At 38.5% G+C, this 25,363-nt stretch overlaps 1 protein-coding gene across 2 annotated transcripts in view; it reads right to left on the reverse strand.

Annotated features, from left to right (window-relative positions):
• The window catches only part of nos1 (nitric oxide synthase 1 (neuronal)), a 40,446-nt gene extending 15,136 nt beyond the window's left edge, over positions 1 to 25,310 (reverse strand). For both annotated transcript variants that reach the window (XM_085295286.1, XM_085295287.1), the window contains exons 1-17: positions 25,134 to 25,310; positions 21,423 to 22,217; positions 18,670 to 18,772; positions 15,056 to 15,193; positions 8,014 to 8,159; positions 7,551 to 7,713; positions 7,270 to 7,361; positions 5,143 to 5,284; positions 4,904 to 5,043; positions 3,719 to 3,893; positions 3,008 to 3,109; positions 2,443 to 2,637; positions 2,275 to 2,360; positions 1,649 to 1,793; positions 645 to 749; positions 501 to 559; positions 279 to 395 (exon numbers count right to left, since the gene is read on the reverse strand). In XM_085295286.1, coding sequence (XP_085151412.1) covers positions 279 to 395; positions 501 to 559; positions 645 to 749; positions 1,649 to 1,793; positions 2,275 to 2,360; positions 2,443 to 2,637; positions 3,008 to 3,109; positions 3,719 to 3,893; positions 4,904 to 5,043; positions 5,143 to 5,284; positions 7,270 to 7,361; positions 7,551 to 7,713; positions 8,014 to 8,159; positions 15,056 to 15,193; positions 18,670 to 18,772; positions 21,423 to 22,144 — 2,630 coding nt within the window. In that variant the 5' untranslated portion in view covers positions 22,145 to 22,217; positions 25,134 to 25,310. The remainder of the gene's footprint in view (positions 1 to 278; positions 396 to 500; positions 560 to 644; positions 750 to 1,648; positions 1,794 to 2,274; positions 2,361 to 2,442; positions 2,638 to 3,007; positions 3,110 to 3,718; positions 3,894 to 4,903; positions 5,044 to 5,142; positions 5,285 to 7,269; positions 7,362 to 7,550; positions 7,714 to 8,013; positions 8,160 to 15,055; positions 15,194 to 18,669; positions 18,773 to 21,422; positions 22,218 to 25,133) is intronic.
• Between the last annotated feature and the right edge of the window lie 53 nt (positions 25,311 to 25,363).

Here is a 25,363-nt window from a genome sequence, read left to right on the forward strand (position 1 = left end):
ACATTCAAAGATTTTTTACTGATTAGATGATAAATGCATATTTATGTATTATGTATCCCATTTGATGTTTCAAAGTGAATGTGCCTGGATATTAAGCCAACATTTAACCATTCTTTTTACAGCATTTCATTGACTATGAGCATAGCATGTGCCTATCCTATTTAGCATAAGCATTTTTTGTAGTTTTCCTTCCAGATTTCCTTGCTTTCCTGTTTGATAATTTAGGGATAGATTTGCACATAAACACCTGTTATGTTTGTTTAGTTTGCTTTGTTTACCTGACATTAGCAAGTGGTCCGGTGCTCTCAAAGTTAATTTTGGTTTCTGGTTCATCGCTGGATGACTTCCGAGTGTCAGAGTAAGAGGAAACACTGTTAAAACGGACCTTGTAGCTCCTAGAGAATAAGAAAAAGCAGAGGCACGCACAGGCTTTTAACTCAAGAGACAAAAAATAATTACTCAAGTAAACATTAAAAGCTGGATTGAGATATCAAACTCACTTCCTATCTTCTGTGTTTGTTGTTGGGTGGCACATTTCCATTAAGGCGGCTCCAAATTTCTACAGCAAAAAAGAGCAAACACATACAATTAGAAGTGTCTGCTGAGCTCTTAATAACTGACAAGTATTAAGTATTCATAAATACCTCTCCATTCTCAGGTGGGTCACCATTCCCAAATGTGCTGGTCACCACTAAAACCAGTGTTTCATGCTCCAGGTCCACAACATCATATTCATCCATAGACATAACCTGCAGGAAAAAAAAGAGCGTTGTACTGATGGAAGCTTAGCGACTTACATGGTGTAGTGTTTATCTCACTCTTGTTTCCTAGACACAGACTCCAAATGACAGCTGACTTGAGCGTGTAAATTAAGGCTGAACACATAGCCGCTGGCAGAGGAGGAGGTTGTAATGACCACTCTGTCCTCGCCTCTAACGAGATGATAATATGCTGCTGCCACACATTGAGCATCCATGATGCATACCACTCAGCATGATGGTGTTTGTCTGCCACAGGCCGCACTTGCATTTCACATGCATATATGCCTCAAAGACACACAACCAAAGGCGTGAAGAGAAAGAAGCCTTTAGCCCCACAACAACCAAGATTCCCCCTAAGCGTTTGCATCTGCCCTGCGATCCATCAGCACACGCCCACTCACAGTGACACACACATGCACAAATCTTCATGCATGAATCTCCTTGTGTGATTGATCACACTGGGAAAACAGGAAGAGCAAATAAAGATAGGACCGGGAGGAAAAATCCCATAGTGTGTGTTTGAGAGAAGCTTCTTTCTCTTGTTTCTGTTTGGTTTTTGTATACAGATTTGCACACCCAGCGGCACTGAAGGATTTTGTCTTAAAACTACCCTGTTCTATGCTTTAGTGGATAAATCTTGCCTCCAACCTGCGGCACTTTACTGCATGAGACAAGAGGAAAATGTAACAAAAGATTGGCTTTTCTTTCTTCAGACCTTTTGTCATCTATACTCAGCTGGCATCTGCTCAGCTTTATCAACCAGAGAGTGGGGTTCGGGGGAGGGGTGTCTTTCAGTTCCTCCTTTTTCAATTAGATATTAGAGCAGCGATACATAAGCTAGTTCTCAACCTTTGGAAATGATGATGCAAGGTGGGAGCAAGGGGTACCTTTGCGTCAAAGGCGTGCTTAAAGATTTCACAGAGCGTTTTGGCATAATCTTGCGACTTGCCCGTCTCTGTAGCAAACAGCATTGTGGCTTTAACCCTCTTGGCCATAGCTTGGCCCATGAGTTTCGCTGAAAACTTCACAGCCCTGCAGAGGTGAAGAGAAAGACAATGCAAATGAGATGCAGCAAAGATGAAGATCAACTGAATAATAGAAAGAAAAAAAAGTTTCTTATTGAGCCTCTGAAATTAGTAATAGGCTGGTTCACTGTAGCAGACAGCTACGGATGGATGACAGTTGTGATTACCTAGCTTGTCATCTCCTCAAGGCAATTATAATAATAGCAGAACACGCGCACAAGTGCATGTATACACAAACAAAACACTGACAAAATTCTGATTACTCCTTAAGGGGTTGATTGGATGAATTTCACTGCTGAGCACGCCAGCGTCTTTGTCATGTGTCTAACTTTTGTTTGCAAAGTGAATACCTGCTTAGCCTTAAATTAACAAATACAAATCATTTGTGATCTTTCACATTTAGAGTTGCAATTTAGCTTTGACTCTTACAGTGCAAAGACAAAAAAGGGAAAAGAAATGAATGATTAAGTAAAACCAAGCACACTTACTTGGCAAGCTTCTTGAATCCAATGGCTCTTTTCTTTGTGGGTGTCCCATTGACCCCTTTCCACACGTGGGTATTCCATGGATCGGGCTTTTGCATAGGAGAAGAAAAATCAGGTGATCTTAAATCAAAGAGATCTCATGGTGTGTGGTATGTGGAATGACTTACTCACCTGGTACTCAAAAGAAGGGCTGAGGCGGTAGTTAAGCATTTCTTGATGGAAAACTGGCGTGATGCTTCCTGACATCGGAGGCACAATCCACACCCAGTCCCCAGGACAGCCACCTCGCACCCGAAACTCATTCTCCATGTGCTTCATGAAGGACTCTGTGGCTGAATGATGGTCTACTATGGTCACTTTGCATGTCTAAGAATAGGTAGCATAGATGGATGGATATGAATTATGTCACAACCAAATAAGTGTTTTATTATTATTCATGAGTGCATTAAAATGGATACGCTGAATGCTTACAATGGTCAAGTGCTATTAACAAACAAACAGCTGCACATCTTGTAATAAACCAGTGGAGTATCAAGCTATAATTTGATCACAAATATCTAGTCATTTTGACACCAACAAATTGTTATAAACATGGCTTAACACACTTCACCACGGAATTTGCTCAGCAGTCGCCACTTTGAGTCCAAGATAACTGTAGGCACTGTTGTTCCAAGGAGCTGTCTAAAAACTTTAAGAAGTTAAAAATCTACTTACTTCAAATCACAGATTTCAATACCTGGTAGCTGTGAAGGACAGCAATATTGATCTCCACGAGTGCCTGATCTTTCCAAAGGGAGGATGTCTTTCTGGTGTCTAAGGCCATTTTGTTTGCCACCTCCTATATAATACAGAAAAAAAAATGCCTGACATACCTGAGACTGAAAATTTTAGTGACATAAACTTTAGCATTTCATTTCTGTGTAGAGTTGCTGTGCTGTGGTCATGCTGTACTGAAGCAAATGGCCCTCGTCATCACTGCAAGCACAGACAAATCCAAAGCTGGCACCCATGTGCCCTGAAGTGCTCTTCATAATTGGACGACTCTGACTGAAATTTTCTTCACTTGTCAGAATAATGTGATACATGCAAAAATAGCAAACACTCTGGTCTCCCTAATTATATGCTATGTCACATATATATTTATACTGCATGCCCTAAAATAATTTGAAGATCTGATTGTTAAATATTACAAAATAGGTTACAATTAAATTTGCCCATCTATAGAAAAATATATTGGTAAACATATTAAAGTATAAAGTACCACAGTTTTCTTTTATATTAAAGGATTTGCAACAAAACATGGAGGAAGAAGAACTGCATTCTGACAGGCTCATTTAGTGACACAATACATGCTTTCTTCTCTGCACATGGCTTCAGTCAATCTGTGCCTGAAATTCTTTTCTCTTCTTCCAATGGAACATGACTGTATTTTGGCACAACACTGTACCTCCAGAATGTTGTAGCGTGAGCTGTCACAGAAGTCTCTCACACCAATCTCTGTGCCCATGTACCAGCCACTGAAGGGGCAGCCCGTGAACTCCAGACCGCCAATTTCCAGCAGCATGTTGGAAACCGCCGGGAGGCCGTACCACTTCAGACCCAGATCTTTAAACCACTCATACCTGAGCAAACAGGGACATGATAGCTAAGGGCTGCTATTTCACATAATTCTACTCATTATAATCCCTACTGAATTTAGGATATTATCCATTGCTTCATTAGTGATGTGAATGGTCTCTAAAATCCTCAAGAGCGCGAGTAATTACTCCTGAGACACATAATTTAAAAAGGGACGACAGCCAAAACAAGCATTAACACAAAGAAATCTACTGTCAGTGCTGGACAGAGCAAGCTGGACCTCTATCTACCTCCCACCACTCACTCCCTGCAATCTCTAAGGGGATTGATAACACTGCTCTCAGTGCATTATTTCCAGAGCTGGGTCTAATCTTGTGTAATGATGAGACACCGTTGGTGGTCCTGGCCTGTGCCAAGCTGCTGCCAGGCTCAAGGCCAGCTGATGCAGGGTATGGAGCAAGAGATGCCAATTTTAGGGGAGTCTATCAGTGAGAATTATACATCAAGGGATTCTGAAATATTCTTGGTAGCATGCAGTGATGCACTGATAACCTGTCGTATAGCTTTTTGAAGGTGTGAAAACTTCTGTAGATGTAATATCTAATTCTTCACTGTGATTGCACATATTATAGGACTGCAGCAGCTTAACACTTTAAATATCAATGGCTTTTATGGCATGTGTACAGTGGCTATTGTTGAAAAAGTTTTCTTAAAAGTAATAGAACACATAAGAATAAAAAACAGGAGGAAAGTTAAAATTTCACTAACAAGCCCCATGGTTACCACAAAAGCTGGCATAGCAACAGATAAAGCACAGGCAGCAGTGTTTTCTTGGAATAATCAGCACAGTTGGAAACTGACGATAACCCAATCATAGTTCTTGGCTTAAAAGCACCCTATTGTTTTAGAAGTATTGTTAAAAGATGTTGAGTGGGTGGATCTTTTAATGCAGCCCCCTCTCTTCTTATTTTTGCTAGATTCTGTATGTTTTTTCTTTCTTTTTCTTTCTTTTCTTTTCTTTTTTTGCATTTTCAAGATGAAAGACATAACTCACTTTGGATGTGTGATTGGCACCTCAAGAATGAGGTCTTCAGGGATCTCAAACAGCTCAGGGTCATTCCCATTGGCTTGCAGCAGAAGGGGCAGAACATCAAAACGACCCTTTGGAGCTTTCCATCCAAGCTGCATGCAAATCTAATGACCAAACACTACATGTAAGTTTCGAACAAATAGGATAATAAAAGAAAAAAAACATTACTTTACTCATTTAATAGCACAACTCCTCATGTGTACCTCTGTGAATTCAACATTAGCAGGATCTCCCAGGATCCGTCCATCAGGCTGTTTGTAGCCAGCATAGCGAATCAGCTGACTGTTCCACACTCGAAAATCATGTTTGCCATCTGTCCTCTGAGGAAATATGGTGATAGCTGACCTGCAAAAAACAAACAGAAAAAGCTAATAAAAACATGTTATTAATATACAATATAGGCACAACATTTTTTTTTATTATTCAATGGTTCTGTCCATATTGAAGTCAAGGGGAAAAAGTTCCAAATATATTAATATTTGGAAATTTCTCAACATTTTCAACATTCCTAACAGATGGTTAGCACTGTGTCAGTAATCAACTTGAAGGAAATGAATTTCAACATCTCAAAAGACTCAGAGAAGTGCCAAAGCTTAGCTACCTTTGGCCTGCTCCACATGATACTGTTACCGTTTAATACTGTGACTGGGTCAAAGTGTTAATACTACTAAGCTGGTTGTAAGTCGTGTGGGGGGAGAATACTAAGCAGCTGGTGTCAATCTGTGCCAGTTGTGTTAATAATCATCATCTGTACAACATTAAGCCTTGTACAGCCTTGTAAGGTGTCAGCTGTATTGTTAAAGTAACATATAGAAACAAAATATTATTATCTCCCAGTGACCCCAATGTTTTACTTGTTCATTTTTCAAGTTTAGCTGCCTACCTGACTTCTTTTAACAGGAGTTGCTTTATTGTTGAAAAAGAGGTGATATAAATTATATAATCAGGAGTAAATTCTGCATTCTTGAGATTTTGCTTCCTCTGTCACCTCAGTCTTCCACCTTGTTTGTTTTGTTGACTTGGATAATGATTTCTATTGCTTTTTTGCCGTACAACTGGGGTCTTGTCCAGGACAGAAACCTGATTTATTTATTGATTTTACCATCTGTACACCTTTGTTCCAGTCTTGGTCTAATCAAAGGATGCAATCATTAAATAATAATCAGTAATATAAAGTCTGCATTTTTAATTTCCAATTACTTTAATTATATAAAGTGTAGAACTAAATAAAGCCAAGAGTTGTATAAGAAAACTTAACATACATGTGCTAATTTTACAGTATATGACAACGTTTTCCTGTGTTAAGTAATTTTGGCACAGATCCATTTGACATCTGCATTTCATAAGTAATGATACATTTTAAAATGATCTTTTTCTTTATAAAGTTATCACTATTATGTAAAGGAGTTATTACAGTTATTAATAAGTATTTCTAAACAGCTGATAAGTTCCTTACTAATGAATAATTGACAGGTTTAAGGCCAGTAATTAAAATGTGTGAGCTCTCTTCCTCTTCTAATATTGAAAGGATTAATAAATAGTTTATGACTATATAGAGTTTTTAGAAAAATGGTAGATATTCAGAAACATGAAATGTTTTGTTTATTTGCAACCTTTTTAAACCTTGTTACCTTGTACAGTGCTACTTTTTATATAATATTATCAGTATGTAGACCAAGAGTATCATACAAGAGCACAGTATTTTTTATAAAAATAAAATAAGATACTATTATATGATAATTTTTTTGGAGTTATTTAGAACCAAGTTATTTTTTTCAATTCACCATGTGATAATTATATTCCTATTTCTGAATCTGTGGCCATTTATATTAAAGCCAGCCATCCAGAGAGCTGTGGATTGGATATTATAATGGCTCTTTTCAGCATGCATATCTGAGTTGACTTCCCTAGGCCAGGCTAAGTGTAGTAATGAGTCAGAAGCTATCCATCATCCAAGAAGTAAATGTGAGGTGTCACATGTGATTAGGACTTGGCAGAAAGTGAGTGAGGCTTTGCAGGTCTGACAAATGACTGCTTGTTAGTAAGGTCTGGCACTTTACCAACAGGGCAATAATTGGTGCTGAGATGCTGACAAATAGATAGACAGGCTGCAGATAGTGTCAGATACAGCGTTAAGAGAGAATGCTGACAGATGGGTCAAGTTAGGGTAGTCAGAGAAAGAGTGGCGTGATGGGGGCAACACATGGAGAGAGGAACAAGTGCAGTGGAAGGAATACATGGCGAGCAGTACCAAATCAAAGAAAAGACAATAAAGGAAAAGAAGGCTTGAGAAAAGAGCTGAGCACTTTGCACTATATGTATGTGTTTACCTCAGATTCCCTTTGTTGGTGGCGTACTTAATGTGGTTACAAATGTAGTTGTACATTCCATGGGCTGTTGTGCAGTCTCTGGCATCAAAAACCTGAAAAGCAAATATAAAAACAAGAAGTCTGAAGTATTATGAGTGCATAATAGGAAAACATCTAAATGTTGGCAGAGATGTATCCATCTATATAACTGTCTACATTAATTGACAAGCTGTCAGAAAAAAACATTAACAGCACAAATCTTAGACAACAGCATTCATGGATTTCAGGCATTCTGAAATTACCTGTAGTTTGGACCACTGAATCCTTCCCACACATCTGGCAGCATTTCTCCAGGCATGCTTGGCTCCATAAATCAGTTCAGTATCTTTGAGTTGATAAGTTCCTGAAGCTTCTATCTCCTTGGTCACCTCCTCCAGCCTGTCCACATGGGCTTTAGATCCATACCTGTTGACAGGACAGGGTATCATAAAATAAAAGATCAGGTACATATCTTCTTTTGGCCTAATGATGTGTCTCTGTCTAGGTTTCAGTCAGTCCTGTATGGAATTACTCTGTTCTGCATATTGTTTTGACTAGAATAAAGAATACACTATATAGTACTATAAGAATAAAAAGACACAAATAACCCAAAGAGCACAACATCATAAGAAATTGCTATTATTTCTCCTGTTTCACAGAATTTTGTTTGCGTTGGTACATGCTCTGAGACTTAAACTCTGTCTAGGTATCACACAGTTTGCTTGCCTTTTGATAGAGGTATAGTACTGGTCTATGAAATCGGTGGCCAGTGGAAGAAGCTCTTCTTTAGTTCGGACTTCATCTGGTTTGCGGATGTGCTGGTTGGGCATCACCACAGAGCCAAGGCACACATTTTCGGAACAGATTGGCATCTGAAAAGAAAAGTAACATGCACAGATTAGAGAGGGATTTGGATGAATGTATTATTATTTTTAATTTAACCTCCTTTAATTTGTCAACATACAAAGCATGAGTGTGGAGAGAATAACAACTGGCTTCATTTTATGGTTTTGTATATCAATATATCTTACTTTCCAAAACTGATAAACAAGAACCTAGCTTTTAATGGCTTAAATCATCTTGATTGTGTGCATAACCAGGTGGTTATTTTCTTTTACTTCTTATCTTTCACTCTCCTCGAAACATTCCGCTCACTCGCAAAACATGTTCAGCATCGATCTTTGTTTTGTGTTTGTATACAAACTAAGAACATCATTAAAAGGCAGAATTTTGTGTTACTTGATATGAAACAGAACTAAAGGACTGTAATTTTGCATGCACATTTAAAATTCTTTTCTTGGTCTTTTAACTTTGGCTTTGTGTAAAACAGTCGTAATTTCAGTTATAAGAACTCAAGACAGTAACACCATAAAACATGCTAATTCTGTTGACAGGCACATTTACCTCAAAACTTTCTTACCAATAATTGCCATTAGATTGTAGTTATTGTTTTAATTATTATTAAGACCTACTCCTAACCTTTTAATATACAAAGCAACATGGCTTTGGTAAATTACATCCACTCACCAGGTATTTGTTATATCATGGTTATGATCATATTCTACTTGATTCAAATAAAGATAATTTCTTCACAATTCCTGGACACTTAATGCATAGAAAGATTGTAACTGTTACATTCCTTTCACAATATCACTCACACATGGCTGGCACGCATGTTAATGAATGAGTAAGTCGGTGAGTCATAGATTGGTATCGTTCCACTAAGCTGAGACAGGAAGACAGAATAAGGAGGAAAGATTAAAAAAATGAACGAAAGACAGTGAAACAGGCAGATGCAAGGAGAAAATTGCTCATAGCAACCTTGTTTGGTAACTTTAATGTGATTAAAGTTGAAGTCAGCTGTCACTTTGGTTTGCCGTCACCAGCTTAGAGAGAAAACGAATGAGTGAGCAAAAGCTCACGACAGAAATGATAGCACAGGCGTGCAGTTGAAGAGGAAATTTGACAGTGACCCTTGCAGTGCTAAAATTGGCTTGTTACACTGAGCCACCCACTTACACTGTCCAAACACTCAGACATGCACCAACAGTGTGCCCCCCCAAAAACTTTGACCCTTCCAACTAACCTAAGACGTCACTCAGCAAGAGCAGAAAAAGGAAAAAAAATTCTGTTGAACTGCACAAACAACATCACAGTAAATCAAGAAAAGGGAAAATGTGAAAAGGAGTTGAGAGAGAAACTCAGGAAGAGCTATAAAAAAAGCAAAGTACGTATAATTATAAGGAGGTTGAAGAAAAGATAATTAACAAAACAAAAAGACAACAGAAATAAGACTAAAAAACAAAAAAGGTGGTGGTTAAAGTACGATGATGGATGTGGAAGGTAAGAGGAGAATAAGAAAACTGATGATTAAAACACAGAATGTTAAAAATAAAACAAAGGAATCACTTGTGCTCCAGCACGTCCGCTCCTCATCCTGCTTTAGGCATTCATGCCAGCCAGCTGTCCTTTTCGAAAAAGACGGATCATCCACGAATACAGCAGAGTCTGTGATATACAATAAATCTGAAAATGCTATTACAGACCATTCATTGGGATGCATGTGACAGCCTGTTCGATAAGTCACCAAAGTAATTAGGCTGCCGGTTGCTGTTTACAAATGGCTGCAGTGTTTTGAAGGGTGAATACTTAAACAGCACAGCTCACCTTGTGTTTGGTAGACTGGCTTACTAACTAGAGGAGGAAACTTTAGCTGCATGACAAAATAGAAAACAAAATAGGTGGACCGAGCAGTTTAGGAAAATGGATAGCACACACACACACACACACACACACACACACACACACACACACACACACACACACACACACACACACACACACACAGGCAAGGTACTCTTTGTTTGTATGTAGACGTTGTATGTTAATGAACCTATGCATATTCATGTAACCTCAATAAAAGGACAGTGTTATGGGAGGACGGACGAGAGCAACTGGGGTCAAGCGAAGGGACGGCGCTCTGTCCGGTTTCTCCCGTGCACGAGTAACATGAAGAACTTTGCCTATTTGTGTCTTGCTTAGCAGTGTAATGATATTGTCTTCAACGTTCCAGCGGATGGGTTCAAGCTACAAACCTTAGTCTTTGCATAGCTGAGGCTTTCTGAGGTATTATCCTCAAACTATTTAGAGGTTATCTTATATACCAATTAGAGCCACCCTACCACCTCACTGTTTTAGGTCCTAAAGTCCAAGAACACCAGTAAAGATAATGTGTTGCATTAGGTTTGCAGCACAGTTTTTCATTAATAACAATATCAGCTTTGTGACACATTGAATCACTGAAAGATACTCATGAATCTCAAGTCTTATGGCATTAAGTATGCCAATCTTTCACATCCCCATGAAATCATGCAGATGTCATACAGAGTGGATAAGAAAGTGATTTTTTGCAAATACACTGACATTGTTATTTGAAATGGTATAAAGCTATATTTATCAGTAAGTACACTGGCAGAAAACAAGGGAAACCATCATAGGACCTCAGTAAAGACATGATACACTGAATCTGGTACAGGCTTTCTCTCAGTCTTTAAATACCCCTATAAATGGTAAAGTACATGATAGTCACCACTTCCAGGTCTTCATTGTCCTTTGTACTCTAACAAAGCTTTTTATGTGTGTTTGGGCTTATTATCCTGTTGCTGTATGAATCATTCTCCACAAAGATGCAAAAATGCGGGAAGCATGTCGCTCAAGAATGGAGTGCTTCTTCTTCGTCAGGGTGCATTCATTTTGGTGGTGCTATCCAACTGTGTTTGATACACCATGAGCGTTTCAAATTCTGTATCTGGAATGAAGCATGCATTGAAATGCTGATACTGTGGTCAGTTTGGTCTGCATGCTTTATATACATCTGGTGCAGCTTCCACAGTCTTTTTGAGTTCACTGCTCCCTCGAAACATGACAGTCACAGTTAGGAAATCATTAGACATTAGGAAAGCCCAACATGAATTTGAGCTCTTGTGCTTAGATGTTTTATTGTGATGCAATATTCAGCTACTTAGTAAACAATGTTCTGATGGAAATGTAAGGGAAAGCAATAGTTATAAAAGATGCACAATGGCTTCAGACTGACTTGAATAAGCCTCCATGGAGGCTCAAATCCCTTACATTGACAAATGAAAACATGGTTCACTGGAAGCAAACACACCAGTAAAACAGCAGTCAGTTTAATCATGTTGTTCCTATTTTAATAAAAAGCATTTTTGTTTCAGTTTTACTGTTATGATTTGAATTTCATTTTTGATCTTTGCAGAATCATCCTAAATAGTATTTACTGACTGTAATGTGGTCCTACTTGTCCAGCTGGTAAGACAATACTTCATCTGACAGAAAAACCATAACACTCATGTACACCTCTGAGCCCTTTGTAGTTAAATCACTCCTAATATGTTTAAAATGGACTCCATTCACATTTTTGAAAACTTGTGCTTTAAATGTAAGCAGTGGATCTGTTATGACACCTAGTTGTTTAAATATTGTCTTCTCCCTCCTACAGTTAGATTGAATTTGTCTGATAAACTGATAAACTGTCTGGAGAAAAATAACCACATATTTTTACTGACTTCGTGTAGTCACAGAAATCTACCCATGTGCATTATTTTAAAACGTGATTTCAGGATTTTGTGACACTTAATAAATGAAACAATCATTTGAAAACTGTACTGAAAACTGCCATGTAAAAAACAACAACAACAAACCTAAAAAAACTGAAAACAAAAAGAAGATAAAATGTCGAAAGGGGCACTTTTTAATGACATGTTAACCGTGTCATCAGCACATGTGTGGGAAGTAGATGGACAAATGTCAGTTTATCATCATGAACATAAAAGCTAAACAACAGAGAACCCTAACTTGAACCTTGAGGAACTCCAAATTTATCATTAACTATTTGTGAAGTTTTGTTATTATTTTCTTTCAATTTGTAAGAAAATATTTTATTCATTCATTTACATAAGATGGAATTTTAATCTTTGAAAACTTGATGATTAATTGTATTTAAAGATTTCATTAAATCAAGTTCACAGCCATGGTTCACTTGCCCAATTCGGCGTTAATATTTTTGAATGCAAACCAAAGACACCAAATTGCAATGAGTGAGATGTAAGAAAAGATGATCTGTTCAAAGGTCAATTCCAGTGTTAATTTTTATACTACAGGAAAGATAATTACTGATTTGAAATTACTAGTAGTCATGTGATCACCAAAATTAAACACAGGTTTTATTGCTGCAGTTTTCCAAACACTCCATTATTGATGGACCCAATTAACATTTTTATAATGAGAGAATTAGTGCCTCATTATGAGTTTTGATAAATATTATATTGAATATGTGCACAGCTTTTGTCCTTGAACAATTAAGAGAATTTCTGAATTTATTACTTCTCAAAAATGATTAATTATTTCTTATTTGGGAGACGAAAAGAAGAGTGCAATGTTATCACAGAGCTCCAGAGTCTATGTAGAGAGGGAATCAGAGCAGATTGATGGAGCAAGAAAAGATTAGCCATTAATAGTGCAGACTTTTGTTTTGTTTCTTTGTTTTCAACCAATAATCAGCATTTCTTGATAACAAATTCTCAAAACCACAAAAATAATCTCCAGTTTCGATCTTATAGCATTTATAGTAGCTTTTTAAATGTAATACATTATTATATAATTTTTGTCAATTATTGTGGTTCGCCTGTGATGCTCAAGCTCTGTTCTACTATACAGATGTTTTGTAGTCCAGTTGTGGGGTTTTGCTGGGAAAAGTGATGGTGTCATAATATATCATGTGTAATTCAAGTTTTGTGGCTCTGAATGTGATGCTATTGTTGTCAAATAAAAAAACTTTTTCTGATATGTTACAGGTGAATAGAAATGGTTAATCTTAGCCCGTTGCTATAGGGTTTCTAGGCAACTTGACAACATCAGAATATATGATATAGATAAGAACCTTCAGAGGCCTAAGATCCACCTGTTTGCCAAGTTTCTTTTACTTTACAAGTTTCTTTTCTTTTTTATTTTATTCCTTGAATTTTTAAAACTTGTTGTGGCTGAGGGTGAACTCTCTGTTGCACCATTGGATTTGCCGCATTTTTGCCTTCAAGTTAGCCTACTGATCACATCACACCTGTGAAAATGTTATGTGAAATGATCACACCTGGAAAACTACTGACACACTTTGTGATCATGCCATTTAATCAGTGCTGTATGATACACTGCATTAAACTCGCTTCAACAATGGCTTTCCGAGTCAGTTATCATGCTGAGGTTAGGCATTAGCTCAAAGCAGAAATCATCATTTTCTGTTCAATATTCACATCTCACGATGAGTATTAAAGGTACATCTACTGATTTTATGAATCCTAATGTATCACTTAATGCCTTTCATTAGTAATGTTTATTAAAGCAGCTGCAGATGGTTGATAAAGGGATGAATGAATTGGTTTTCTTGAGCCACTCATGTTACTGATTCATGAATGTATCAGCATTTTGGACAAAAATATCCACTAAACATTACGTATTTAATTTCCCAGCACTCTCTTCTGAAAATGCTGAGTCATCGAGTCATGACTACGTGAGTCACTATCTGACCATGTGAGCTGTCCCAATACGGTAGGCTGTGCCAGTGATATGTTGTTTTTCGGTCTGAAGAATTAATTGTTTAATAAGCTTCACCTAGATTTACCTAACCCCCCTGATTTCCTGCTTAATTCTAATGAGCTGAATCACCAACAGTTCAGACAGGATTCTACTAATGTATGAATGGTTAGCGAGAAGCAGCGAAAAGGCAGACGCCATGCTGTGCTATTGTTTTCCAATCTACTTGACTTGCAGATTATGTGTTGGTAAGTCTGCAGGCTAAATGCATATTCAGTCAACCAAGACACTGTACTTTATGTTCATCAGTGCCTTCAAGATTACCATTTAAGTCACAGACATCTGTCAACTTTGTTAGTCAGCTTACAGTATAAAAGCTGTGGAAAACCAATCTGTTTCCCCCTTTTGTGATATGTCAACAAATGCAAAATCACAACTATATTTCTTGTTATAGCTGATAAAATTATTAAATCTTGTATTAACCTTTGTGTTTACAGAATCTTGTCACACACTCTCTTTTTAAACTTGTTATCAGTATTCACCATATTTCGTGACAATGAAAACCCCCAGTACATTGTGATTCAATTCAATAATGAATACACTCTTTATTAAACTCTGTGGTTGTTTCGGGAGAATTAAGCAGTTTGTTTTGTGAGACAGAACTCCATTTGATTGCACATAGTCTCAAAACATTTTTCAAGCATAAAAGCCAAACACTTTTTCATGTTTCAGCTTTTAGGAGTTTGCTTTTGTTCTTTTGCTTAAGAGATGTCAGCCGTAAAGCGAATATAGTTTATTTGTCTAAAAGTACAACAGGCTGAAGATTATGGGAAGATGTGATTTAGAAAAATTGTACTATATGCATCACTACTTGCAGGTTTCAACACTAAAAAAATAAAATAAAATAAAGAATATAAACACAATATTGCATTGCATTAAGATTGCATCATACAGGTGTTTCTTTTTGCCAGTAGTTCTAATCTTTCTTATTCAGTAAAGGGATTTAGAATGTGAAGAAACAGCATACTACATAATTGCATAATCCAAATCTTTCTCACCCTTGCTAGGATGGTTTTCTGTGACAAACACAGATGCTATAGCAGGCTCCTTGATCTCTGTGATCCTAAGGATCTTTTCTTCAGGTGAGTTTTAATTGTCTTACCTTGCTGGAGCTGTGGTGGAGTGTGTCACTGTAGATGGTGCCAGTCTCCCAGTTCTTAATCTTTATAAAGCGGGGGCATTTGGAAGGGCTGCCATTCTGCAGTGACTTACTGGGTGAGGTCCTGCCCTCAGCTGGAGGCTGTAAAAAACACAGAGACATTCACACATGACTCATTTCTTCAGACCCTTGTACTTTAACTGTCTAATATGTTCTGGCCTTGGTAATACTTTTGGTGGAAACTGGATAGATTGTTTATAACTGGGAGTCATACCGAAGTAAGTTGAAAAGTGACGCAGACCTCCCACTGCCAGGAAATGGATTTGAGTGCATAAAGTTGGACATGAGAGTTTGACGTAAGAATACTATGTGAAATATCTGAAAGCATTTCAACTGGCTGCCTCAGTGAACCTCAGCCCTTTGTTCTCAAGGAATATTGATTTGTGATTGTGCTTATGTCTCTCTCACTCAGGCCTATGCACAGAAACCATCTGCATTCTTTCCTTTCTCCATTTCTCTCCAGAATAAAGGCAATCAGCATTTAACAGCAGGTTGATGGCAAGCTAACTCTAGGCTCACATGGTTTTCCAGTACTGTAGCTATTGACTGATGAATGGCTGCAATTTAACCCCAAAGCCAACTGTAAGAGCTCCTGGAGAAGGCAGCAAATGATTGCCAAAGATCAGAGTAATCAATTGCACACCTTGGAAGCTCTTTCATCATCTTCCACAGCTTTGTTAGTCAAACAGTGGTGCAGCTTTTGAAATACTTGCTTGCATGCTTGCTGGAGCAATGAATACCGACAGTGTCACACTTGTGGGGTCTCACTGTCATTTGATGTCCTCTCAAACTGTAGGAAGGAGTGAATAGAATCTGATTTTACACGCACAAGTAGTGTGTTTAATGCTCGAACAACAATAACCCCCGCCGAGCACCTCAGATATGACGTGAGGTTGTGGATAAGATGAAAGATCATTGTACCATAAGGAGAATGCACATCAAACAGGCAAAGTATTTCAGATGTGGAAAAATTAAGCCTTTCTGACTTAAAAAAGAAATAAAAGTTGTGTATCATTTGAATGTAAGGCTTGTTGCTCACGGGCTGGAAGATAGCTTTGGCATTTACATTTATTTCATTTTATTTTTATTTTTTATCGCTATCTGCAAGTTTCAGAGAACCGCGTTTCTTTGAACAATCGCTAAATACAGTATAGATGTGGGTTTTTTCTGCCATCAAGATCCTTTTAGAATAATTCTCCCTACATGTTTAACTTCCAGGTAAAATGAATTATTTTATGCGTTTGTTTGTTTATTTGATTGTAACAGCTCAAGTTAGGTAAGGGGAAAAAGTGATTGCCTAAGACTAGCCCATTGTCATCCTTGTTATGACCCAATGTACTGTACAAAGATGGTCACTGTTTACAAATGCAAAGATAATACAACCTAAAACATAATCACACCATAGCCAGTGGTCTTAAGACACTTAAGGGATGGTGTTTCCTTTTGCTCTTCCCATAATCTGGTTGCAAGTTTTGCTATCTGTTAATTTAAACATAGTTTGGAGTGAGAATCTCAAACCACATCATGAAAGTGCATTTTTGCCCAGTTTGGTGTGGGAACATGTGAAACGGGCCACTTTCATGAATAAATCAGCACTCTAAGTCTGATATGACATAAACATTTCTCATCGGAGGGAATAGAAGAAAGGCTTAATCTCGTTTTGTTTTAATCCAGTGAAGGTCTGCCTAAGTCTTTGTTAGACTTGAGGGTGATAAGCAGCAAAACAAAATAAAGAAGAATAAAACAAAAAAATAAAGAAAACTGGATTTCCATCCAAAGTCTGCAGTTTATTGATAAAATCTGCTAGCAACAGCTGCTATTACAGTCTTCAACTGATAATATTGTTGGCACCACAAGTATTTTGAATGGCAAAACTGCATAAATAATATGTTCCAGTGCCTAATGTCAAAAAAGCATTTGCTGGTGCATGTATCATGCTTTATCTGTTTAAATGACCCAGTCCTCCCCAAGATATTACACACAGACTTATCTCTTATTTTAAATCCTGAGCCCTCAATATCAAGAATAAGGTGTGGTTATGTCAGAAGGGAGGATCCATGGTGCTAGAAATTAAGATAATTGAAGCTAATTAGATGAAAATGATTTCATAATGGGGCATAATCATTTTCTGGTAAATGTGGTTATGCAGTAAAGTTCCCCACCCACCCAAACAAAACCCTCTGATGGGAAATCAAGATGAAGCGCACAGGACAGATGTAGATATGAATAGAGAAATGAATGAAATTGAGAGTTTGAGAGAAGAGATATGTTCTATATTTTAGATTTTGAAGACAAATACATTTCTGATTTGACAACTGATGCCTTCTTCAGTGATGATTAGGCCATAATGTGCAAAAAAAGGAAGCACAGAGGCATATTTTCTGTTTTCAGTGGAGTATCAGAGTTGGTGACTCCATAAATCACTAGACGGTTGAATATGAGAGAACATCCCACCACCTTGCCTTTTCAGTCAGCTTATTACACATTAAATTATGCAGAAGCTTAAGTGAGAGACACATGGAAAATCCTTCACCAAAGTGAGAAAACTAATTTGCAGGGCATCAATGTGTCACTTAAAATCTTTGTAGTCAAAAAGGGGAAAAAATCATCTCCATTTTCTGAAACTATTTAACTTTTGTGTTTATAATGAACTTATTGTTGTACTTGAGTCTGTCACATTAAGTACTAAGCAGGGAGCCATCAAAGTTAGTATGAGTGTCTAGCAAAACGCCTGCAGGGGAGGTTCCTGCTGCATGAGTAAGTACACATATACTGGACACACATTGATTCCAGTTCCCAAACACACGTTCTCACAGGCAAATAGGCTTCCTCAACTTTAGCAACTACACACGACAATGAAAGACATATGGCTTCTTACTCCATTAAACATTTCTACTCTGTTATCAAGCACCATCCATATCTCCCCTCCCTCCCACTTTCTAACCCTCTCATACATATATTCTCTCAAGCATCCACATTAACACTCTCTCTTGTGGAGGTCTGAGAGGATGGATCAATTTAAGAGGGGTCACATTTGATGGTGCGAGACAGATCAGCAGCTGCACGCATTCATTAGGCCATCCTGTCTCATTGATGGGGCCTTGAAGTGGGATAACCATGTGCAGATTACTATCCCTATCGCTGACATTTAGACCTGTGGCCAGATCCTTCTGTGTAGAAGGCATAATCTGGGTTTAATGCTGCACAATCTTGCTGATGGTTGGATCTAATGTCTAGGTGATAGGATCTTAAGCAAAGGCTTTGCACAATGTAAAAAGAACATGGATGTGCATGCTCAGTTTGTGAATGCATGGGACCATAGAACACTGTGGATGATTGTTTTAAGGGCACAGAACCATAAAGGCAGTCACAGATTTACATGCATTACACAGCTGAACTAACCAAGCCTGCACAGGAAGACTCGAACACACAGGGAACACAAAAAGGTTTATTTTCCAAATTCTTGATCTATCAAAGTATAGATGAAAAACTTATGCTTACACCTGCTTTCTTTCACTCTAAATCATTTCAAGGGCTGGGAATTTGTTTCACTTTACCTTGTCAGTGTCAGCATTGTTAAGCACCACCGGCATGTTTTCCAGCATTCTGTCATTATCTGGCACCAGCTGTGGGGATGTGCCATTTCCCACGCCAAGGTCCCTAGAAGTCAGATACAATTTTCTGTCAGGTGTATAAACTCGCATCTGGTGCAAACTAATCTTTCATTTTAATTTAAAACCTCATCCAAGACATGCATACACATACAAATCAAACAAGCATTCCGTTTTGCAAAGAACGAACAAAAAAAAGAGGATCTGTAGACACTCTAAAATACTGTTAAATAAGGAAACCTTGTACAATTTTTAAAAGCTCTGCACACCCACGAAGGAATTTCTCTGTTCAGAACATAGTGGGTGCACAAAGACAGGCATAGCTCACCGCTTCAGTCAGACACATTTATGTGACTAAACTTTTACACTGAAAACACAGATTTTAAGTTCATTTCAAAAGTGTTTCTGCTACTTTTAAGTTGTTAAATTGAACTGAAAATACTTTGCAAGTTCATGCAAATAAGTGGTAGTGAAAAAACATCCGTTTAGCATCTCTTGCCTATGTGGTCTTTGTTTAGAAATTCATGTGTTTATTACTAGTTCAATTCTACAGCCTAAACTGTTTGTGTGTGTAATAGTAAGAAAATACAGATTTAAGTGTTTTCCTGAATCGAAAATCAGACACAGAGATGCATAAACAGATGGTGAATCAAGGTGACTGACCGCAGATCTGTTTTTCTTTCAGTAAATAGCCCTACAGTATGAACGGCTGTTATTCATCAGAGATAAAAGAAAAAAAAACCATATGAACAGTGAGAGCTCTCTGTGAGCTGTAACTATCTAATCCTAAGAGATTGAATGAGAAAGGGGGGAAGGGATATCCCTGAGCTGCCGCTCTTGCAAACCATATGAGACCAAAGTCGTCTTTGTGTGATTTCAAGTTTGCGTTCCTCCAATCGAAAGCGCCCACGCACATTGTGCCTCCTACTTTCTTTCACACTCCCCCTCCCCACCCCCATAAGCATGCGTGCATGCTAATTGTAAATTCTCACAGGCATCCTTTCTCCCTTTCACACCCCCTGTCACACTGTATCTCTTTATTGCCGCAATTTGCGAGATCATATTCATCCCCACAAATCGGAGGTGGAGTTCAAACATGCAGAAACAATGAGAGAAGTTGCATGTGTCATTTGTCATTAGCTCTGACTCAACCTCATGCTTAATTGTGAAACTGTAATTGCTTCTCCTCTGAAAACAAGCAACACTGGCTATAATGTGAGTTTATTTTCTGTGCAAATAGGTATAATTTGCAATGAAAAAATGACCAGAGATTAAAAAAAAATTATTATTTAGTATTAAAAAATATATTAGTATTATTCATCACTCTAACCTTTCTCTCCTCAGCATCTCTTTAGAAATAATTTTCCGACAGCAAAATAGAATTAAGTTAACTGACTCTTACCAGTGCTGAACAAATCTCAGCATGCACAATCAAATGTATTTAAATCCCTATTTGTGGGAGCACAGGTGGCAGCATTAGGTACGGTTGTTTAACCATACACTTTGGTGTTTTTGCATTGAGGTTTTTCCTTTTGTTGTGTTCTGTCTTTTCAGAGCACGTGTTTCTCAAGAAGGCAATGAATCACTCAAAGGGTATTTATGAAAGAGAGGAGGATGCACATGGATTGGTCAAGAATGAGATATTGATTCAAGGAGACTGCAGCCTCAATTTGATTTCAATTGGTCGTGGGAGTACAATGGTAGATAACTGAGACGTCGATAACAGTACACTGTGCAGAGCATGTAGACTGAATCGAGGATGTTATATTATCCCTGACTTAGAAGCCTTGTGAAAAACTCATCTAGAGGGAAAACTTAAACAAACTGCAAGAAATCCAAGTCTTCCTCAATAAATCATAAAATAAAAGTCTAATGTGTAAAATAAACAGAATTGTTACCAGTTTTGCACTTTTTCAAAACTACTGTTATGCATAAATACCGCAGGACCTGAACTCTATATCCAAGAGGGGCTGTTCGTAAGAAGCGCAGCTCACTTACAAACTGATAGACAATACATTTTTTTTCTGTAAAGCTTTATGTTACAGAAAACTAATTAACTAATTAATTATCCATGATTAATGTAGGAAGTCGCATCCATTACTGATAAAGCACTTGCCTACTGGGAAATGCTCACATGCTGTGTATTTTAATCCAGCCTCAATGCATACAGCAAGCAAAAAGAAAAAAAAGTAAAAAGTAAAAAGAAAAGTAGCTTTACATCTATAAAAAAGCAAAAGTTTGACAAACTGCCAAACTGTTTAAAGGATGTATTTGTAAGCCTACATAAAGCAGCTGGTTCAGCAGTAGAAGAATACCAACTGAATTGGTCCTGAGAAATGTTGTGAGCAATTTTATTTTAAGTGAGGCTTGCTAGAGACCAGCAGGCAGACGATAATTACTTGGCACTGTAAGCTGAGTCATATTAGTTGAATGAGAGACTGTCTATTACAGCTAATTAACACAGATGCGTCAGGTAGTTCAGAATCTTCGGGGTGGCAGAGTGAACAGGGATACTTTCAATCACAAGACCAGGTGCAAGTTCTTGTGTCAGCCAATAGCCACCATCTTTAAGAGTCCTTGAACTGCATCCTGAGTCTAATTCTATCTGGTCTCTGACGGCAACCCTCACTGTGAAGAGGATGGTGGACAAAGACACTTTAACTAAGGGATCAATAAGGTTGTATCACATCACAAATTACCAGGCCACTTGAATCTCGGCATCTCTTCTCCCAGCATTCCTCTGGCCTTCTCCATTGATCTCCTTTTTGCTGTTTTTGATGAGGCGCAGCACTGGTTCAATCTCCTTGAGCAGTTCATTGTTTTCCTCCAGCCCGTTGCACAGGAGAGCTCCACGGCCCCCATCCCTCATCAGCAGGGGGTCCTGGCCTTGCATGCCTCCCCTCTGTAGGAGGGACTGGGTGATGGATGGAGAGGAGAGGTTCTCAATGGCTCTTAGCTGGTTATCCTTGTTGACCTGCTGCTGTTGCCCAGGGCTCAATGCGTTGAGAGGGGACCACTGCTCGTAGGACTTTGATGATGGTAACACAGGGCGTGTGACCCTCACTGTACGCTGGCGCCCATCTCCAGAAAGCGTGGTCTCCAGGTGTGTGGTGAAGCCCTCAGGCCCACGGAGAATCAGCACGGCATGGCTCTCAGGCATCACATTCTTCAGTGTCTCCAGGGCCCGTTCATATGACAGATCCACCAGGGGCTTGTTGTTGACTGCCAGAACAATGTCGCCCACTTGCACCAGGCCACACTCCTCAGCTGCTCCACCACGGATGAGGTCTGACACAATGACAGGTGGCTTGGAAACTCTTTGCTTCACCAGGAAGCCCAGACCGCCAACCTTCCTCTTAAAAAGGCGCACTGAGATGATGTTGGGCTGGAGCTGGCACACTGTAGGCTCCGACTCCTGCATGGTGCCTGTGTATTGTTGTGTGTAATTGTGTGTGCTTGTCTGTGTGTGTATAAGTGTGTCCTCAGGAAGATTTCTGTAGAAAGAGGAGGAGGGAAATAAAAGTTCTATTAGTTTTGAATGAAATTACATTGACAGCATGATTTGTTTACAGTGTGTTAATTTAACATCAGTCAGAGAGGGGTATATGAGTCATTAAAGCAGAGTGCTTTCACAAGGTAATGTTACACAGATCATTAAGTCCTGCTGAGCTACAGATGCAAAATATTGTCATAAACATGAAAAGCATATTATCCTACTTATCACATGGCCATGTTCTGTAATGTTTAAAAAAGCAAATATTGAGTATATAAAAACTGAAAGATTAATTGCACTTTGGAATGTCAATATTTGATTTCTCTAGTGGAAAAATTTCCTGCTGCATTTGATCAAGAACCTGGTACAATTTGGACTTATTTCTTTTTCTTAATACATCATTGAGTTGATGCACCAGTGACAGTGATCTAATAATATTTTCTCTGATCTCTATGATTTCCTGGGGGTACTTGATATAATGAATCATTTACATATACTTTGCATGCTTAAGCACAGGATTGGCGTACTTATATATGGTAGGATTGCTGCTCTTACCATTAGAAACACAGGTAAGGTAATAGCTAAGGTTTCACTTTTGTTTGAGGTTTCAGTAATTAACACACACACACACACACACACACACACACACACACACACACACACACACACACACACACACACACACACACACACACACACACACACACCAGTCTGGAGTGCATTGTCTTTCACCACATGCTTAAGCCTCTGCACTTCCAATGAACTTTACAGATGATTAAAAAAAACGTGTCAGTCTTCACGACGCTACAATAATGCGTTTACCTCTTTAATTCAACGCCACTACATTTGTTCTTTGAGATCGTTACATCTGGTCGCGTGGGTGATGGCGCCTGCAAATGTACAGTAGGCACTCAAGTAAAGCTGCTCAGTGCGCCCGCTACGCAGACAGTAAAGAAGGGCAGGCATGCTGCTGCAGAGCAGAAATAATTCAGCACCAAGGTCAGCGCCCCTCTGAACGCTGACGGTCTTCACATTCCAGTTTTGGTTATTCCAAAAAAAAAAAAGGTAAAAAAAAAATCTTTAAAAAAAATCTAGAGAGGGTTTTTTGAACTCTTGCCTACTTTTCAGAAATCCACTTGACAGAAAATCAACTTCTCCAAAGCTCTCATGACAATATGCACGTTTCCCAATATTTACTAAAGGCATGTAAACCTTTTAGTTGAATCAGTTCATCAAACAACCACTCCCGTACAAGTGAAATCACACATTCCGGGGGGCGGGGTCATGGCTTCAGTTCATAGCCTTGGGAAAAACTGCCACTAATCCATAAATATTAGCTTAGCTCTCCTGAGGTGCTGGAGTCCTCCTTTGTAGCTGCACCCCACGAAGATAGGAAATTGCCAATAACAGACGTGGAAAGTGATGGAAATGTGCTCTGAATATGAGGATTAAAATCTTTTTTGAGATTGCCGCTCTGTTTGGTTTGGGTAGAACGATTATCTGTTAGGCAACATAGTGGTCATAGTCGTCTAAATGTTAACTAGGTTACAATGCTATTATGTAGAGTGGGCAAACAACTGTTTACTAAGCTGTATGCAATGTGGCTTATAGCTTGCCCGTATTCGTTGACAAATGTGTACGTACATAGCCTATATCTGACTCAAATCACGATCTACTGTAATAGTCCAGAGTTATTAAGTACTTGTTAGGTATTCCTTAATTCTTAATGTTTTTGGTAACTCCTGGTTGAGTTTGTTTCTGCAAAGTTTGCATGTATGTTTTCATTTTTAATAACTCATTTCTAATAATTTACCGTTTGAAGTGATAAACTGCCCACTTATAACTCATTTTTACACCAAAGTTTTCAATATGGCGTGAACCAATGGGAGAAAAGAGGGATCGGAGGTCGTCTCCTCTCAAGGACCCAGTGACAGTATTAAAAACTTTACAAATGTTTATGTTGTGCTCACATGTTGCTCATAAAAGTTGCCACTAAGAAAATGAATGAACTGGGTACCAGGCAGCATTATTTTAACAGGTCGGCCCCTTATACCTCAGTGCCATGTTGTTAAAGGGAACATCGAGGCTGCACATAATACATAATGTTAGGGTGATAATATGGACCGAACAGCATTGTTTTAGCGGATTAAGAGATTATCCGGCAAGGCGCCAAACAAACACACAGGTGAGATTTATTTCGGGAACTGTCCCCACTCTGCTTGCAGAAGCAACAAAACGAACAAATGAGAAGTTTATTAAAAATACCTATACTAAGGTAAAATATTAATTAATAAATAAAATTAACAAATAGAAAAAAAAAAACCGAGAACCAAATTACACATTTTTCCAATACCCCCTAGCTGTGAAAGCAAGAATGTCTGATTTCTGTTGTCAAATCCAAAGCGAAACTGCGTGTTGCTAAGAAAAACACTTGCCAATGCTCGGGAAACAAAGATTAACTGGGAAAGACGACCAAATGACATCAATTAAATATAGAGCAACATCTAGCTTAAAAATGCCCTTTATTACTTTTTGAAAAATCTATGGGTAAATAAATTCAAAACTAGAATAATTTTATTTTGCACTGCTCCTCTCACTGAATACATTCGACAGAAAATCGTAAAATGTTCACATAGACCGCGGATATAGTGTTTATTTTTCTCAGCAACAAGTTCTGGTGACACTTTTGCTCCCAGAAATAAAAATAAAATAAAATAAAAAAAACAGCAGCAAAGGGCTGCCAAATCTACTGCTGTGCATGACAAATAATATTGAAATAAAACTGGTTTGCACATTAGTTTAAGAGCGCTCCATTTATTCTTAAGCTCTTCGTCCACCAGCGGAATGCACAGCCCCATTTTCCACGGAGACAGAAGAAAAAATAAAGGGAGGACAGTGAAGTAAAACAAGAACTCACCCCTGAGTTAAGGTCGCCGGCACAACGACCTGCTGCGGTGAACTTGGGCTAAAACTCCTGCGCTCCTGCTTCTCGGCTTCAGCAGCGGCTACCCAGCTCTTTCATCCAAAGACGTCTCCAAGTCGCTGAAACGCGCTCTGCCTCTCTAGAGACGAGGCACGCTTGTGCCTTTCTGCTCACCGGGGTTCTTTATAAATACAGAGCAACGGGAGACACTGTGACGAGCTCGG

Source organism: Mchenga conophoros, linkage group LG12 (genome assembly GCF_057382185.1).
Source record: "Mchenga conophoros isolate Kocher_MC1m ecotype Shallow Benthic linkage group LG12, M_conophoros_male_GT1.1, whole genome shotgun sequence".
Classification (NCBI taxonomy): Eukaryota; Metazoa; Chordata; class Actinopteri; order Cichliformes; family Cichlidae; genus Mchenga; species Mchenga conophoros.